The following is an 18,434-nucleotide window of genomic DNA, read 5'->3' on the forward strand; positions in this document are numbered from 1 at the left end:
TTGATAAAGATGGTCACTCGTTCAATAATAAATTTTTTAGCACTTATGAAATTTTTTCAATTTTTTCGCTACTAAAGGTATCTGATTCGTCAAATAAGTAACATTTGTAGTAATATTTTCAATTTCTTCTAATTCATGTTCCAATTGTGGTGATGTATCCTATGAAGTACTGACACTTTTTTTATTTGGACACGACATTCATCGATACTTATCCGATACACGTATTTTTTATATCTAACTGTGTGTTAATAAAACATAAAAAAAAATTTCTAGACATACTTAGATACAATTAAATAATATCATTACATGTCTGTATTTTTTATTTTATTCTTAACATGTATTTTTGAAATAAATTTAAAAATAATATATATTATTAATTTTTAAAATAAAAAATATTTAAAAATTTTATATAATTAAAAAATATAAAAAATAATTAAAAAATAAATTTATATTTTAATATTAATAAAAAATTAAAATATTATTATAATTTATTTAAAAAATATTTTATATTTTATATCTTATATCTATACTATGTCTCTATATTTTATAAAATTTTAAATTTGTATATCCTTTATTGTATCATGTTTTGTATCCATATCATATCAGTATCGTACATGATAGATAAAGATGTATTACATCCGTAATTTTCAAAAGACACAGTAGCAAAAAAATATAAATATAAATCCATATTGAAAATACACACAAGAAATTAGTGTATTGTTAACCATCAAATGGATTAAATTGGTACATAATGAAATTGTACTTAAAGGAGAGAATAGTGATACCTGTTCGAGCTAGAGATTTCATTGTATCACTTCTCTTCGTAGAAAAATTGGTTATTGTTTCTGAAATCTCGAGTGCAGTAAATGAAGCAGCTATAACCAAGAAGCTCACTCTAATTATTATGTAGTCCTTCAAACAAATTACAGAGTATATACATATACAATTACCATCTCAAATTTTTCTAACGACTTTAAGTTGAAAAGAAAACTTTTGCCCTATTTTATTCACACCCTTTGAAAGACATAATTTTATTTATATCTTGTTCTTAACTAGGATGGGCTATCCAAAGTTTTTAAATATTTTTATTACAACTATCAAAGTTTAATTTTAACGTGTGTAAAAAATTTTATACGATCGTTTAATTACATTCTTATATATTTAGAAAATTTTTTAAATAGTGTGTTAAAAATTGGATTTTTAATTTTAATAAATAAATTAATTATAATAATTACTAAAATAAATAATTTAAAAAATATTTTTCAAAATAAATATTCTACTCTTATCTTAATTACTATAAACAAATTTTCGTATATCTCGTTTAACTCTAAACGAGATAACATAGTGTAAACGAGAGATATATATTATCTCATTTACACTATAAACGGTTATCTTTCTTCTAATTACCCACTATTAATACTGTTGTCTCTGACTCATAAAATTTTTAAATTTTGTATGTTTTTTCTTGAGTATTAATTTTTAAATTCAAATTATATATATTTTAAATTTCGTTTGTTGCATAGGAGTAAATAAAAATTTAAAATATAATTTAAATATACTCCTATACAACAAACGAAATTTAAATATATTTCAAATTTTTATATACACCCATATAATAAACAAATTTTGAAATATAATTATATTTAAATTATATTTCAAACTTTTATGTACTCCTATGCAACAAACAAAATTTAAAATATATATAATTTAAATTTAAAAATTAATATTTAGAAAACGTGCTTACGTGCTTTCGTGCACTTATGTACTTTCACGTAAACGTGTTAACATGTTTATTTTAAATGGACAATCTATCTCCCCTTTATTTAAATGTTTATTTCGGAACATAGCAACTACGAGTACGGAAGGAGTTATTTGGCAGAAAAAGCGACTGCTTTCATAAAAGGGAGCCGAGCAAGATGAAGCCTCGCTGATGGTGGTGAGCCGAGGAGGGGAAGATGACGACAGAAGGTTGATAATTTCTGCCGATTTTTTAAATGAATGGGTCAAGGGTAGTGCAAATTAAATTGCGCAAAAATAGTAACGAATCAAATCATTGATGGCGTAAATCAAGACATCCCGGATTTTGAGTGCGAAAACGCTTCCAGTTATGATGGAGAATCAGATCGTACAGTTACTTGTGAGTTTTCTTCCATGCTTAATGGGCTGAAACGGACAATAACTTATGAAAAACAAAAAGGAAAAAAAAGGAGGCTGCTATAAAGTTTAGGCCATGTACAACGAAAGGAGGCTGAAAGGCTGATCTTTTGGGCTGGGCCTCAACCCATTAGGCGCTGGGCTTGAACCGGGTCGGGAGAAGCGCGATCTGCAACTTGCCAAGGCACTCCTAAACGCGTAGCAGCGATCCCTCGAGAGCGCTGTGCGTTGCCTTGATGGGGAGTGCGACGCCTACTATGGGGCTGGAAACGGAGGGAGCCGGGTGAGCTCCGATCTGGGGAGCCGGCAGGTCAGCGACGAAGTAGACCGACCTTGAACCGGCAGAAAACTTAGGGCGAGTCATGTTGGGTGGACAGGTTTTGACGAGGAGGAAGACAGTCTTCCAGGCGCAATGGTGGAGAACCAGGAGTGCGCTGTAGTGGAGTCGGGAACGGTGAGAGGTGAAGATGATGGAGACGGTCAGGCTGCTGTGGAAGAGGGAGAGGTAAGTATGGCTGATGGGGTTGCTGGATTAGGGGGTGCATGTAGTAATCAGGCTGAAAAGGGGGGTACGAAGCGAAAGATGACCACTAATACGCTGGACTTGAACAGTAATCAGGTTGATGGGGTGCAGACGGATGAACAGCACTTGGAGGAGCAATTATTGGAAAATAAAAAAACCTTGGAGCTGGCTTTGGAATCAGGGGCTTTACTATGCAATGAGGAAGATGACATAATGGCAATCCTTCAGCCTCAAAATGAAGAAATAGCACAAAAGAGGAAATTGGCAAAATAAAAGGCGAAGTTGCGACGATGCAGACCAAAAACTAAAAACCAGGTGTGTACGAATAGTTCAAAATGACTTTCTGTTCTTGGAATGTTAGGGGGTTGCGGGGTGATGGGAAGATGAGAATGGTGAAGGATTTGAAAAATAAATTTAACCTGAGCATGTTAGGCTTGATTGAGACTAAGAGACAGGTTGTGACAAGGTTAGACGTCAATAGGATTTGGGGAGGTTCTGGGACAGGGTGGGAATATGTAGGGTCGGACGGTGCATCCGGGAGACTGTTGATGATTTGGGACGACACTTTTTTTCATATGAACAACTGCTATAAGGGAGAAAGATGGTTATGTGTTAAAGGTGTTGTGCTAAAGAATAGCTTCAACTGTGCTTTTCTCTTGATATACGATGCACATAGTAGAGAAGAGAAAAGCCAGATGTGGGAGGAGTTGAGTTACATTGATGGGTTGTGCTAGATCCCCTACTGCTTTATGGGGATTTTAATGAGATAGTGCATGCAGAGGAACAAAAAGGTACTGTTAATATGTCTGTATCCGCAGAAGAGTTCAAGAATTGGATTCAGGACGTGCACTTAGTGGACCTGCCACTTACAGATCGCAAGTTCACTTGGTTTTGAGGTCGTTCGTGCAGTCGACTTGATAGAGTGTTGGTAAGTGTGGAATGGTTAGAAGAGTTCTTTGAGACTCGGCTACAAGAAGGACCAAGAGGCTTATCGGACCACTGCCCTATTATTGTGGAGGATCGGAGGATGAAGGGAGGTCCTAGGCCCTTTCGGAGTCTTGACGCGTGGTTCACACATGACGGCTTCCTTCGAATGGTTAAGGAGGAATGGAGGGGTTTAGGGGAGTTGCAATTTACAGATAAATTGAAGGCGCTAACGGGTCTGTTGAGAAGTTGGCACAAGAACAACTTTGGTGACATGAACAATAAGATATTGAAGCTTGAGGAAGAGATAAAAAAGGTTGATGATATGGCAAGTGCTGGAGTGTATGATGCTATTATGGAGGCTAGAAGGAAAGCACTAGTTACTTGCTGTGAGCGATGGTATGTGAGGAAAGAAATCCACTGGAAGCAAATGTCTCGATCTCAGCAAGCCAAGGAGATGGACAGAAACACAAGGTACTTCCATAATATAGCGTCGTCAAGAAGGAGGAATAATCGGATTGATAATCTGGTAGTCAATGGCAGACTGATAAGAAACCAAGCTAGAATTAAAGTAGCTATTAGAGATTTTTATAAAGATTTATATCATCAGGAGAGCTCTCCTTTACTGGGGTTCAAAGATGGGATGGTTAGAAGGATAGATGAGGAAGAATCGAGGTCCTTGGAGGTGATGCCATCAGCTGAGGAAATTAGACAGGCAGTGGGATTGTGAGTCCTCGAAGGTGCCAGGATGTGATGGGTTCAACATGAACTTCATTAAGTGATGTTGGGATGAGATTGAAACGAAATTCACGGGAGCGGTTATGGAGTTTTTTCAGACAGCCAAGCTACCCGCAGATTCCAATATTACGTGGGTGGCGCTGGCCCCAAAGTTCACTGGTGCGAAGGAGATGAAAGACCTCAGGCCTATTAGTATGGTTGGGTGTGTGTATAAGGTCACTTTAGATGTACTTGTTAGGAGGATGAGAGCAATGATGCCTGGGCTAGTAGGGGAGACTCAGAGTGCATTTGTACAAGGTAGAAAAATTCATGATGGGGTTCTCATAGCATGTGAAACGGTGCACTGGTTTAAAAGGAGAAAGGGGAAGGCAGCCATAATCAAGCTAGATTTTTAAAAGGCTTATGACAGAGTCAGGTGGAGCTTTGTAGATATTGTACTGGAAAAAGATGGGGTTTGGTCGCAGGTGGAGGGCTTGGGTTATGGAGTGTGTGACCATAGCTTCGATGTCAATTTTGATTAATGGATCACTAACTAAACCATTTAAAATAGAAAGGGGCTTGAGACAAGGGGACCCGCTTTCTCCGTTCTTATTTGTGTTGGTTGTGGATGTACTGCATAGAATGATTGGTGAGGCAATAAGGAATGGTCGTATCTCCCATTTGGTGGTGGGTCGAGACAGTGTGGAGCTCTCACACCTTCAGTTTGCTGACGACACTATCCTGTTCTGCCCACCAGATGATGAGACTATGCAGAATTACAAGCGGCTGTTGCGCTGGTTTGAGTTAATGTCAGGGCTCAGTATCAACTTCGACAAGTCCAGCTTGATTCCACTCAATTGTGAAGAGCAGTGGGTACAATGTATGTGTAGTTTCTGGGGTTGCAAGGAAGGCACCCTCCCTGTTAAATACCTTGGAGTCCCCTTAGGAGCTAATCCAAGGTTGGTTAAGACCTGGAAGCTTGTCATTAGATAAGGTGGAGGAGAAACTAAGCCTATGGAAAGCTAGGGTGCTAAACAAAGCGGGGAAGCTAGTGCTTATAAAATCTGTCTTGAATAGCTTACCAGTGTATTATCTGAGCCTATACAAGATGTCAAAGGCGGTTGCAGAGAAGCTGATTTCCCTACAAAGAAGATTTCTGTGGAGTAAGGAGAACGGGAGACAGGGCATGGTGTTGGTGAAATGGGAGTTGGTGTAGGCCCCTAAAAAATTTGGTGGGCTGGGAGTTGAAGACGCTATGATTCGAAATACCGCACTGTTGTTCAAGTGGTGATGGCGTTTTGCGAAGGAAGAGTGCCATTTGTGGAAGAAGGTGGTCTGTTCATGTGTTGGGCCAGCCTGTTTCTCGGGTTCCATACTTTGGGACTTTATGTCCATAATGATGTCATGCTTGCTTTTGGCACTCCGGAAAAACAAATCTTGATCGAACCCATATTTTCCCAATGGATACAATCTGCGCATGGTAAAACTTCATACGGCTTCGATGTACTGTTATCTTCAATGAATAGTCTGGCGTTCAATGCGGGGCGAAGCATATGGTTGCCCGATTGGTTAAATGCTATAAATGAGAGTAGTAATTCTCTATTCTTAACAATAGGACCCGGAGATTTCTTAGTTCATCATGCTATTGCTCTAGGTTTACATACAACTACATTGATCTTAGTAAAAGGTGCTTTGGATGCACGTGGTTCCAAGTTAATGCCAGATAAAAAAGATTTTGGTTATAGTTTTCCTTGCGATGGTCCGGGACGAGGTGGTACTTGTGATATTTCGGCTTGGGACGCATTTTATTTGGCAGTTTTCTGGATGTTAAATATGATTGGCTATAACTTGAGGTCGAATGAGTTACTATCCACGCAAGTGCTCCCTACTAGAGGAGGCCCTTGGAAGGATATTTGCCATATAGGATTCAAGTTGCAGAATCTGAGGGACAAGATGATTACAAGTCTAACTATGGAGGTTGGTGACGGAAGAAGGACTCGGTTTTGGGAGGATGTTTGGTTTCATTGTGGTTCCTTGAAAGATCGATTTTCAAGACTCTTCTCTGTTTCAAACAAATGTGGGTCGGTTAGAGGGGATTGTGGGGTTTGGGATGGGCTAGAGTGGGTTTGGAACTTCCAGTGGAGGCGTGAGCTTTTTCAGTGGGAGTTAGAACTCATGAGTCAGTTACATGAGGTGTTGAGACTTGTGATGCTAGTGAATAATAGGAAGGATAGAGTCGTGTGAAAATATGATAGACTTGGTATTTTTCGACTAACTCCTTTGTGCAGGTGCTACAAGAAGGAATACTATCAGAGGATGTTACCAGTTACAGCTTCACGAAGACCATCTGGAAAGAGTTGGCTCCACCAAGAGTGGAGCTATTTGTGTGGTTTGTCCTGGTTGGCAGGGTGAATACAAAAGAACGGCTAAGCCATCTCAGAATTATTAGCCATGATGATAAGCATTGTGTCTTGTGTAATAAGGATGATGAGTAGGTCCATCACTTGTTTCTTGGCTGTGATTTTGCTTGACAGGTGTGGAGTGCATGGATATCTGCGTTTGGCCGACCCTGGGTCTTCCCGGAACTAGTGAAGGACCATTTTCTGAGTTGGACAAATGAGACGAAAAGAAAGGAAGATCGGAAGCAGCGCCTGAGATGCTTCTGCGCGATTATCTGGCATATTTGGATGGAGCGAAATAGGAAGATTTTTCAGAATGAAGGTAAAGGCATTGACGAGATCATCTCAATGACCGTCCTGAGTTGTGATGAATAGAGAGGTATGCATCCCTAGGGTTGTTGATGGCTATGTCGGAGATGACGTGGGGATGATAGTTCTTTGGGGTAGGATTCTTCGAGAGTGGTCACTCTTCTTTTTTGGTTTGATCCTGTATGCTCCACCTTAATGTGTTGAGCTATTCTCTTTTCAAAAAAAAATATACATAAAAAATTTTAAATTAAATTAGGATCTAAATGGATTGATTTAAATTTGAAAAATAAAAATAACCGTTTAGCAATTGTTAAGAGAGATTGATGAGATAATGAAATAAGAATTGAGATGGCTATCTTCCACGTAGATAGCCATTTGCCAATAAAAATAATTATTTTTTTATCTCCCACTCATGTGGAAGATAATCATTTCAATTCTCCTCTCACTATCCTGTCAACATCTCCTAATAATTGAGAAAACGGTTATTTTTATTTTTTAAATTTAACTCAATCCAATTGGATCATAATTTAATCTAAAATCTTTTATATATTTTTTTTATACTAATTGATCAAATATATCAATTTTAATCTTTTCTATCAATTTTTTTATATACCATTTGCATGCTAAAAGTTTGGATTATTGATATTATTAATATTTTTTATTATTTTCAATTTTTTTTTAAAAAAATACATGTAAACAAGATAAAAAATATTTATTTTAGTAAATATTGTTTAAATTATTTATTTTAATAATTATTATAATTAATTTATTTATTAAAATAAAAATTCGTTAAAAATTAGTTACTTTTTCGATGTATTAATATACGATAAATTATTCATATAAAATTATTTTATATTAACGCTGTATACAAATTAAACTAAAAATATAATATTATAATTTAGAATTTAATTTTAATATATCGTATAAAATAATTTATATAATTATATAATTATATTTTTTTTAGATAATTATTTATACTGTTAATATAAAAAATAATTATTTTTTAAATATAATATTATATAATTAGATATATGTTAAAAATCACTTTACGTTAATAATTTATTAAAATTAAATTCTATAATTTAATTATATTTCTTAAGATAGCCTAATATATGACATATTTTTAATACATTAACAATAAAATTTTCAGTAATCACATTAATCTTGTTTTCCCGCGTTACTTTCCATGATCTAGTTGACCTGACTCGCGTGAAGTCGTGGTAGTTAGTAGTAACTAGTTTCTGAACTGCCACACTCCACGAACAAAATCCTATTCACACGCCAATCTTAATCGCAATCACCAAAAATTACGCCAATCAATATCATGAAACCCTAATTAAAATTTCCATCACCAGAATTGAATTGAATCCCATACCGAGTTACCGACACCCTCTCGACTTCCATGGACCCCAAATTCAGGCGCGTCGGTTTCGAACCCGACCCGAACCAATCCCAATATCCGCTTACTGTGCCCCCGCCACGTCTTCTCTCCGAGAGAACCGCCGCCGTTCCTGTTCCGGAGATAGGGTTCCGGCGTCAGTTCCCGGGAGATCGAATTCCGATTGGGAGTTACAACCCTTCCCTGGCGCTGCTCGGAACCTCGCCATCAGCGGCGTCCACGCCTACTTCCGAGTATCGCGATGGCGACGGAGAATTCTCCGAGGATTCCTCCGGCTGGTTCCTTCGCAGCGAATCGAGTTTTGCCGTCACAGAGTTCGATTTGCCGGTGAAGCCTCTGGAAAATTCATCGGAGAATTGTTTAACCGGGAGTGTGAATTCGAAAAATGTAGCCGGATCCAGAGCCGGAGCTATAGCCGGAACCACCGGTAGTAATAACGATGCTACATTAAACTTTCATTTTCTTTAATTCAAAATACGCAATGACATGCTAGCAATTACAAATAAATGTGAGCGATTTTGATGATGTTGAATAAGCTGCATTTGCTTCTTCTGATAAATGGCTGATTCTAGATATAGTTATTTGTTATTCTTTAACATGTTAATGACGAAAGCATAATATTCATAGCAGAAAGGATGGAAGGAACTGCCAAAGAAGAACGCAACGATGTGCCCTCAATTTCGAAGCCAGTTAAGGCAAACACTACGAAGGCCGAGAGACGAGCCTTGCAGGAGGCACAAAGAGCTGCAAAAGCTACTTCTAAAGGTGGTTGTAGTCATTGAAAATTTTGTTGACAATTTCGCATTTTTTTTCTTCTGAATATTTCAGAATTGATTTGATTTATGTATACTACTATGAAGTTTAAATTTTAGCTCGTCTTTTATTCTAAATTTTGAAAACTGTCAGTGTTCTTGTTCTGCTAATTGGTTTTTAAATGAGAGGCATGGTTTAAAATAATTGTTGCTTCACAGTTTTCATTAGTTTTGTGCCCTTGCATAGTTTTTGAATTGTAAACCAAGGTAAACACTTGCTTTGAGCAACCCTGGGGGCTTTTTATTCTTGCTACTTTCTTAGAAGCATCAGTTTTTAGCTCTCAATTATTTCTTTCTAAATTTTTTAAAACTGGAAGACTGTTGAAATTTGATTAACTTGTTTTGACTGAAAGAAAAAATTTGGAGTTTCATGTTTAAATAGGCCAAATATATCAGATAGTTAAATTTGTTAGTTGCTTATTCATGTATTCTATGACCTTCATGTGGCTCCTGTAGTCTCTGCTTATGCTTTTGATAGTTGTTCTGTATCCAGCTGATGGCAGAGCAGAACCTGGTAAAGGTGTGAAGCAGTCTTCCGGGAAGAAAGATGGACCTCCTGTAACATCTTCGACAGCTACTGACAAGAAATCAGGTGGTCGTTCTTTGGAGAAAGAGAGGAAAAAAGATGTTCCTCCTCCACGTATGCAATTTGACGACAAAAGTAGAGTTGAAAAGGCCAAAAGGCGTGCATTAGTCAATCAAACTGAAGCTGTAAACAGAGTTGAATTATTTCGTCATTTGCCTCAATACGAATATGGTTCTCAGCTTCCTAAGCTTGAATCAAAGCTTTTCCAAATTGATTCGGTGCATCCTTCTGTGTTCAAGGTACTCTTTTGGAGTTTCATAAGGTTGGTTCAAATTAAGATACTTGGAATCTATTTGTTGATATTACTAGTTAAATATGTGATCTGAGCATAAATATCAACATTAGAACTAACTTGTGTTTTCATTCTATAGTGTGTATATTTCGTTGTTAAATGCAATTGCTTTGCTGTGTCTTAAATTAATTATTCTTATTTCAAATCTCCATTCTCCTTGATATTATTGTTTTTGTTAGTTGTGTTTAATATTATGTTTGCGATGGTTACAAAATTTTTTCTAAAACTTTGATGAAAATAAATATTTAATTTAAACCGTTCAGTGGTTACAAAAATGTTGTTTTAAAAAACTTTTATGAAATAAATATATTAATTTAAAGTTTGCCCTTTGTTTGAATTTATAACTTTACATGTTCATATGTTCATGAGTGCAAAGAGGCATCCTATACGATCAACTAGATACGGATGTTTTTTGTTTCTGTTTTAACTCTAAATTATATTTGTCTCCCTTGAGATTAGGAGATTTGAAACACAACATTTCTTGATTTGTCATGTTTTCACTGACAAAGTCTGTTAGAGGTGTTCAATGCTGCAGATCATGTAGTTTGCCCTTTTCTTATGTATTGTCTTTTGAGCTGGAACCTGGATCAATATTATTCCCTCTTCCCATGCAGGGGGAAATATGTCAATTCCATTTGAAGCAATTTTTTACATGCATGTATCCATGCTTTGAAATGAACTTTTAAATGGCAAATATAGATATGTTGCTCACTGGCTTATTCAATTTTCAGGTTGGATTGCGTTACTTGGCAGGAGGTACATCTGGTGATAATGCTCGTTGTATTGAAATGCTCAGAGCCTTTCAAGAAGCAATCAGAGACTACTCTACTCCTCCTGAAAAAGCTCTTGTTAGGGACTTAACTGCAAAAATTGGTAGTTATGTTTCATTTTTCACTGAATGCAGGCCTCTTTCTATTAGCATGGGAAATGCAATTAGATTTGTAAAGAGTCGTATTGCCAAGTTGCCTTTAAGTCATTCTGAATCTGAGGCAAAAGCAACTCTTTATTCTGATATTGATCGATTCATAAATGAGAAAATAATTCTTGCTGCTAAGGTGATAGTTGGACATGCTGCTACAAAGGTTAGGGATGGAGATGTTCTTCTAATATATGGATCATCATCTGTTGTGGAGATGATTCTTTTATATGCTCATGAGCTTGGGAAACAGTTCCGTGTTGTGGTGGTAGATTCGCGACCAAAGCTTCAAAGTCAGGCCTTAATCCGTAGGTTGTTGGCAAAGGGACTCGATTGTACATATACTCTAATAAATGGTGTTTCTTACGTCATGCATGAAGTCACACGGGTTTTTCTGGGAGCTTCTGCTGTTCTATCTAATGGAACTGTATATTCAAGAATTGGGACTGCATGTGTTGCTATGGTGGCTCATGCATTTCATGTTCCTGTATTGGTCTGTTGTGAAGCTTATAAGTTTCACGAAAGAGTCCAACTTGATTCATTATGTTCCAATGAACTAGGTAAGTTTAATAGCATCAGTTTGTTGGCTTTGCATTTTCATTTCAGCGTATCTTGATATTTAGAGGAGGGATTGGGATAGAAATTTGTATCTACTGCTATCCTTGTGTCAACTGTCATGCATTTTATATAAATGATCTTCGACCCACTTCTATTCCTTTCATGTGCTGCCAAGCGAAAAAATTCACTTTTTGTGAAATGAAGCTGTCAATTTGAGAAAACTTCAAATTGCTTGCAGGTGATCCCAATGCTGTTGCCACGGTTCCTGGAAGAATGAATGTAAATTATCTAGACAATTGGACCAGTGAAGACAATTTGCAGATTTTGAATTTGATGTAAGCTTTAGATTTTACGTTTGTGTGAACAGCCCATGAAAAATGAGATACTGATTTTATTTTGATTGATAGGTTTGATATCACTCCTTCAGATTATATCTCAGCAATTGTTACGGACCATGGAATGGTAAGTTTATCAGTGTGAGTTGTGCAGGTTTTAAGGTTGTTTTGCATGCCACCACATTGTCTTAGATGTAAATTAGGTGACATATATCCAGCTCTTTTATGATGTAAAGTTCGATTCCTAATTCTCCTCCCACATTATTTTGCATTTCTCTTTTCATTATAGAATGAACCCTCATATTCGTCCTTGTAAAATTTATTGGGGAGGGGCTTGTTTGCTTTTCTATTTTCAACTTTTTATAATTTGTAAAGATGAAAGCAGAAACAATATAAATCCAGTTTTCTGTCTTAATTTTCTATTTTCACCATTTTTTCATAAAATCTTGAAAAAAAGTTGAAAACGAAAACTACACAAGCCCAATTTCTGAGGGAAAAAAAAGCTCTCAGGATTTCCCAATTGTGGTAATTGGAATATTAATGTTGGCCATGTTAGTCCTTAACATTTGGACATGTGAGTTCTAGAAAGGACTAGAGAATGAATATGTCTAAGATTTCTTTTGCCCCTTAGGAAGGGAACTAAGTTAGGGTTTTCTCTTTTTCATTTATATACATAGAGATTGATTCTCAAATCATATCCAGTTGTCCTAGACGTACATTACCGGTTTTTTGGCTCTTTCCTCTATTTATGTTCTTGTTGAGGGGGAGGGGAGCATTTTGAATGTTTTTGCTTTCTTTTTCTTTATGTTCTTTCCCTCCCTGATACATTCAAAAGAAAGTTAAGGTGACAATCATCACTCATTATGAAAAATATGGTAGAAATCTACGGTGGTTTGGTCTTATTCGCAGAAGACTTGTTTAAAAAGCCTTTGGAAGAGTAGGTAAAAGGAAGATAGTCCAGGTCAGTTAGAGAAAGACTTGAATTTTAATAACTTGGCTATGGCCTATAGATATGGTTTATGTTGTGATGGTATGGAGTCAATTGGTGAATGTAGCTGACTGCACCTGATAAAAAAGAAGGTTTAATTGTTGCTAGCTTAATACTTTCTAGTTGTTTTCGTCTTTTTGTTGCAGGTCCCTCCGACAAGTGTGCCCGTAATTGTACGCGAATACGGTCGAGAGCACTTGATTTAGACTCTCAAGTTTTGGCCCACAATAATTCTAAGTTTTCTATGTGCTTTAAAATTCTTTTCTGATTAAAAAAAAATCAATCATGCTACATGTACACACAAAAATCAGCTGCCAAATTAGCTACTCATATAAAATATATGCTAGATAATAAATACATATTGAAAATGATTTAAACAATATGTATATTTATGTACAAACACATAATGACTGATTTGGTGGTTGATTTTTGGTGTGCATAACTGCATATAATATTTTTGTAATACAATTTATATCATGTAATCTTTTCATCTTCCAAAGATCAAGGAGATCTGCGTATTCTTTCAATAGTTACACATTCTTTTTAAATACTTTTAGGTCAACTGAAATTTGTTACCCTTAAATTGTAAGTTTAGACACTACACAGAAGTTGGAAGCAGCTTCTTTTTTCAAGTGGTTGTAGAAAGTATTCATTGATGAAAACGAAAGACAGTCTGTAGTACAGTAGATAGTTGAACTCTTACCGAAGCAATCGAAATTCGTAATCGTGGAAGGGATTTTATTATATTATATTAACATGAACGATTTCACAAACTTTGCTGCTGGAAGAATATAAAAATATCTTATCATTGGATTCAGTAGAGAAAGAATGAACAAATTAGAAAAATCAATGGCTTGTGTCAATGGGCAATGTCATAGCATCCTCGGCATTATCTAGTAGTGGCAAGATTCCGAAGATAAAGTGCAATGCCACTACTCCAGTAAGGTAATGTTCCCACAACAACCTTTGTACAATCAGAAAACTCTAAGCCATAAACAACAAAACTATACTGCGTCAATTGCTTCATTTGTGTGTGTTGGGTGGGGCTGCTGGTGTAAGTGGAAATTAAATAAAAATGTAAAAGGAAAATGCGATTCTAAATTTTTAATCAAAAGCTTAAAACTTTTTTATCCTTCAGCTTCTCCTCGCCCTCCTTAGCCTCCAAATAATTGCATATGGGTCGGGGCATATCCTGTATGGTGTTTTTGGTGGAGGCATTTGAGGTACTCTGCAAGAACAACAATTCTAAAACTGAGTTATTAGAAGCTCTATTAAGTAACCTTAATATTGTATTTGTGCCTATATATATATACAAGAAAAAAGATGCAAGGATATAAAAGCATGAACGCATCTAATAATATATAAGCTCCAAATTGCTAAAACCATGTGAAGGAATCTAGCATGCTGAGGAATTATTAATGGTGAGATAGATAGTGAGGGAACATACTTTAATCTAGAAATATCGATCTGAGAAAAGTCCATGTTGGTTGCACTGTCTAGAACTGATACACTGGGTCTCAATGGTGGTGTAGGGGGCTGCTTGATTGCTAGTACTCTGCAGTTGAAATGTCTGGCCATGCTATTTGGGGAATGGGCCATAGCCAATCTATTTACCAAATGAATAAAAACAAGATTTTGAGTTTGCAATGAAATGAATGATCATAATTTATTGTGTTATTTTAGAGGACTCAATGGTGAAAATCAACACATGTCATTTCAAAATTATTCATTCCCCTTAAATACAGCTAATTATTATTCATCATTATTTATTTAGTGGAGCCATCGCATGTGTTGGTTGAGCCAAATGCACCATGTACTTCTGTTGGGCCAACACTACCCTTCTTAGAAGTTAGGACTCATCTCTGCCATATATAATAATAGGCATAGCTAACATAAGATAGCTTCCTTCTACATTAGAAGCACACCTTTGAGGGCCTTTAGGCTTTGTGTGTGTTTGGATTACAGTTTACAAACTGAAGTTCGTATAAAATTGATTTTGTAAAATTGATTTTGATCAAAAGTGAGTTAGTGTTAACGTGGTTTATATTTGGCAATTTTTATTCAAAATGGATTATAGTAAATTAAATATTGTTTGGATTACATTATTCAAAATCACTTTTAGGTAAAAAATTACAGAAAAGGACATGATTTTAAATAATTATTTTATATTATTTTATAATTTTATTTTAAATATTTAAATAAATTTTAATATTTTTTTAGTATTTTCAATATTCTTTAGTACTCTAATAAGATTAATAGAATTATAATTAAAAAAATATTCCATGTAAAAAAGAAATAACAATAACAATAAAAAAACTCATATAAACAAAAAAAAACAGAAATTTTATAAAAAACAATAATATGCATAAGAGAGTATTAGAAAAAATATTATAAAAAAAATAAACATATGAATAATGAAGGATATAATTGGTATATACAACATAATTTTAAATCCAACGTGAAAAGCTAAACGGAAAAGCTAGAATTTATAGTTTCTGATAAACGTGGGTTTAACATAGAAATCACTTCTACGTTTAGAGGATAAAAATATTGCCAAACATAAAGATGAAGTGTTCAAGAAGCTCAAACACGCTTCTCTCTTCTCCAAGGCAAATCCAAACACACTCTTTAACCTCTAAAGGGATTCATATGTAGAGTACATGGGCACAGCATTAGTTACATTCCGAAAACATTTCTTTTTTTTTTTCTTTTCTTTCCCTTTAATAGTTAAATCAATGCTAAAGAATAGAGCAATAATTACAATAAATATTCCTAAAAAGTAATTTCAACATGATAAGACTACTACTAACGGAATCTAGCAGGAGCTCCTTTGTCCTTTTACTAAAAAAACAAAAGAAAAGAAAAAGAAAGACTCAGAACTCAGAAGTGGAGCCAAAAGCCATTGGCAGTTTTGTTATCATTACAGATGGCACGTGCAATAGTCATGGCCTTACGTGATCAAGTTCCAGAGATCACTAACACTGGATAAACTCTCTCAATTTTTTTAAGTGGTATTATAAAATATAATTCTTTATTATACATTTTTTAATTAAAATAAAAAATATGTAAAACACGACGTTATATCCTTTTTTACCTCCCATAATGATACTTAAATTCAAAAGTGATTTTGACACCAATATTTTAGTTAGGAACTACTCATTTCATTTTTATAATGTCATTTTCTATTTGATAAAATTTTATTATAAACAAATTTTATATAAAAAGTAAAATCTCTTAAATAATAATATTGTCATACTCTTTTGTAATTATTCATTTTGTACTGTAAGTTTCACAGCGTTGATATTTAATTAGGAATTAGCTGATGATAATAAAAGTAGAAAATTTGCATTCTTTCAATGTATTATCAACATATTGAATGCATAAAATTTTTTTAAAATTTATATTTTTCAGAAAAATATTCTATTTACATAAGATAATTAGTTAAAATAGAAAACAGATCTTTCAAATTAGTGTTATAAAGTGTAATCTTTTACGGTACACTACTATTTTTAAATGAAATAAAAAATTATTATATACTAAAAAACTACATTTAACATCACTTTAAAAAAAATAAAAAATTCATCAAATAATCATATCAAAATCTTCTAAAATGAAAAAATTTATAAAATAATAAAATAATATTTTAATTATTTTTAAATTAAGATAATAGAGTTTATAGATAATAAATATTATAAATTTATAGATGATTAAAATATCATTTTATTATTTTAGTATTTTACTACAATCTTTACTTTAAAAGATTTTTTTTTCTAACTTCACTTTAGAAGGTTTTTTTCCAAGTAAACTGTTATTAAGAACACACAAGAGAAAGGATTTTATAGATAAAGCGAATTCCACTTTTATATTCTTAATAAATACCTTCCGAAAGACACCAAAAAAAAAAAACCTTGAGACTACTAATTCGCAAAACCTTAAATATTAAAATTAAATTAAAAAACCTTAGGTTCAAATATCACTATTATTGTTTATTCATAGTAGCATCAGAAAGAGCACAAAACAAATTAGAACATTTAAGACACACAGGTCCCATCAACTAGGGAAGAAAGCCAAGATCATCAGAAAAAAGAAGAGTGATATGGAAATATTGATTATTACAGATCCCAGAATAATTATTATGTAATTAAAAGTTGAAATCCCAATTCCCAAGTACCACTAATCAGAAATTCAGAATCTGTCTTATTTCTTTTCCGAAAAAACATAAATACACAGAACATTGAATTTCATGCTTTTCATTCATCAGTGATCAAAAGCAATAAATTCTAGGGAGAGTAAATAAATACTATTTTAATATCAATATTTTTTTAACAATTAATATATAAGGTATTTTTATTGTGAAAATCATTTATCAAATTGAAATTGACCTGAAAAGTATTTGAATATATTCTGACATTGAAGTTATAATTAAATTACCTGTAAAGAAAGCTATGATCATGGAGTCCAACCACAAGAACAGAAGCTCCAAGCTCTCGAACCGTAGCAGCAATCTTAGTCCCTTCTTGATCCCCTTCCGTGACAATAATCTCAACCTTTGTCTGTAACACAATCCTCCTAAGATTAATTTGTACATAGCAACAAAATCAGTATAACAATAAATTAAATTAAATCAAATCAAACCAAGTTAAGATCAAAGTTTATTAGTTACAAACATTGGGGTGGCTATTGCAGATGTGTTGAAAGGAGAGGGCTAATTGGTAACCATTGAGGCGAAGAAGGCGAGATTTTGATCTGGTTCTTGTTCTTGAAGATGATGAAGATGAAGAATGGTAGACATGAAGCAATGTGATTATGTCGCCGTAGCGAATGATATTGTGAAGTGCCCATTTTAGAGCTGTTCTTGCAACTTCTTCATCTTCCACCATCACCACTATTTTCCTCACATCCATTATTTTTCTTTTTGTTCTCTTCTTGCTTTTCTTCCCCACACTACTCTCTAGTTTCCTCTTCTCTTATTCACATGATTATTTCTTTTTTTATTATTTATAGTTATTCTTAAAAAATTAATTATCAAATCAATATATTCACATACAGAATATATATTAAAATTAAATTAAATAATATATATTTATATACAAATATATAATAAATTATTGAGTATATATTTAAATAGGTCTTTAAAAAATTTTGCATTGAACATTTTTGTTCTAAAAAATTTTTATTAAAAAATAAAACGTATAAATTTTTTTGTCACATTTTAAAGAATTATTTATTTAAATAAAAATAATGAATCTGACTAAAATAGAGACTTATATATCTTACTTTTATAAAATTAAAAGACTTTATTGTAATAAATTTTTTTAGAAATAAAAATGTTCGACACAATTTTTTAAGGATCTATTTAAATATATACTCTAAATTATTTGATGATTAATTTTTTGTGGATATATAATATTATTGTTATTGATGATTAATAACCCATTTATATATGGCCAAGGTTGTCTCTTTCTCTGATGGTTTGTGTCTATTCTTTATTTCGATGATGATTGACATTAATTTAATAGTTT

At 33.9% G+C, this 18,434-nt stretch overlaps 3 protein-coding genes across 5 annotated transcripts; 2 read left to right on the forward strand and 1 right to left on the reverse strand.

Annotated features, from left to right (window-relative positions):
* Positions 1-3,012: 3,012 nt before the first annotated feature.
* LOC130957577 (uncharacterized) lies at positions 3,013-4,331 on the forward strand. The gene is made up of 2 exons (XM_057884422.1): positions 3,013-3,401; positions 3,587-4,331. The coding sequence occupies exons 1-2, from the start codon at positions 3,013-3,015 to the stop codon at positions 4,329-4,331; spliced, it is 1,134 nt and encodes a 377-aa protein (XP_057740405.1).
* A 3,921-nt stretch (positions 4,332-8,252) lies between these two features.
* On the forward strand, positions 8,253-13,772 carry LOC130955882 (uncharacterized). 3 transcript variants are annotated; one of them, XM_057882874.1, is made up of 7 exons: positions 8,253-8,852; positions 9,053-9,190; positions 9,731-10,062; positions 10,847-11,591; positions 11,828-11,924; positions 11,997-12,051; positions 13,059-13,772. In XM_057882874.1, exons 1-7 carry the CDS (start codon positions 8,429-8,431, stop codon positions 13,116-13,118), a joined length of 1,851 nt encoding a protein of 616 aa, XP_057738857.1. In that variant the 5' UTR covers positions 8,253-8,428; the 3' UTR covers positions 13,119-13,772. The 3 variants fall into 3 exon arrangements, with proteins under 3 accessions (XP_057738857.1, XP_057738858.1, XP_057738859.1); XM_057882875.1 differs by having other exon boundaries at positions 9,056-9,190; XM_057882876.1 differs by lacking the exon at positions 8,253-8,852 and adding an exon at positions 8,920-8,933.
* On the reverse strand, positions 13,701-17,841 carry LOC130955883 (uncharacterized). The gene is made up of 4 exons (XM_057882877.1): positions 17,580-17,841; positions 17,344-17,465; positions 14,360-14,518; positions 13,701-14,140 (listed from the first exon to the last, which is right to left on the reverse strand). The coding sequence occupies exons 1-4, from the start codon at positions 17,814-17,816 to the stop codon at positions 14,047-14,049; spliced, it is 612 nt and encodes a 203-aa protein (XP_057738860.1). The 5' UTR covers positions 17,817-17,841; the 3' UTR covers positions 13,701-14,046.
* Between the last annotated feature and the right edge of the window lie 593 nt (positions 17,842-18,434).

The sequence above is a fragment of the Arachis stenosperma genome, chromosome 10 (genome assembly GCF_014773155.1).
Source record: "Arachis stenosperma cultivar V10309 chromosome 10, arast.V10309.gnm1.PFL2, whole genome shotgun sequence".
NCBI classification, from domain to species: Eukaryota; Viridiplantae; Streptophyta; class Magnoliopsida; order Fabales; family Fabaceae; genus Arachis; species Arachis stenosperma.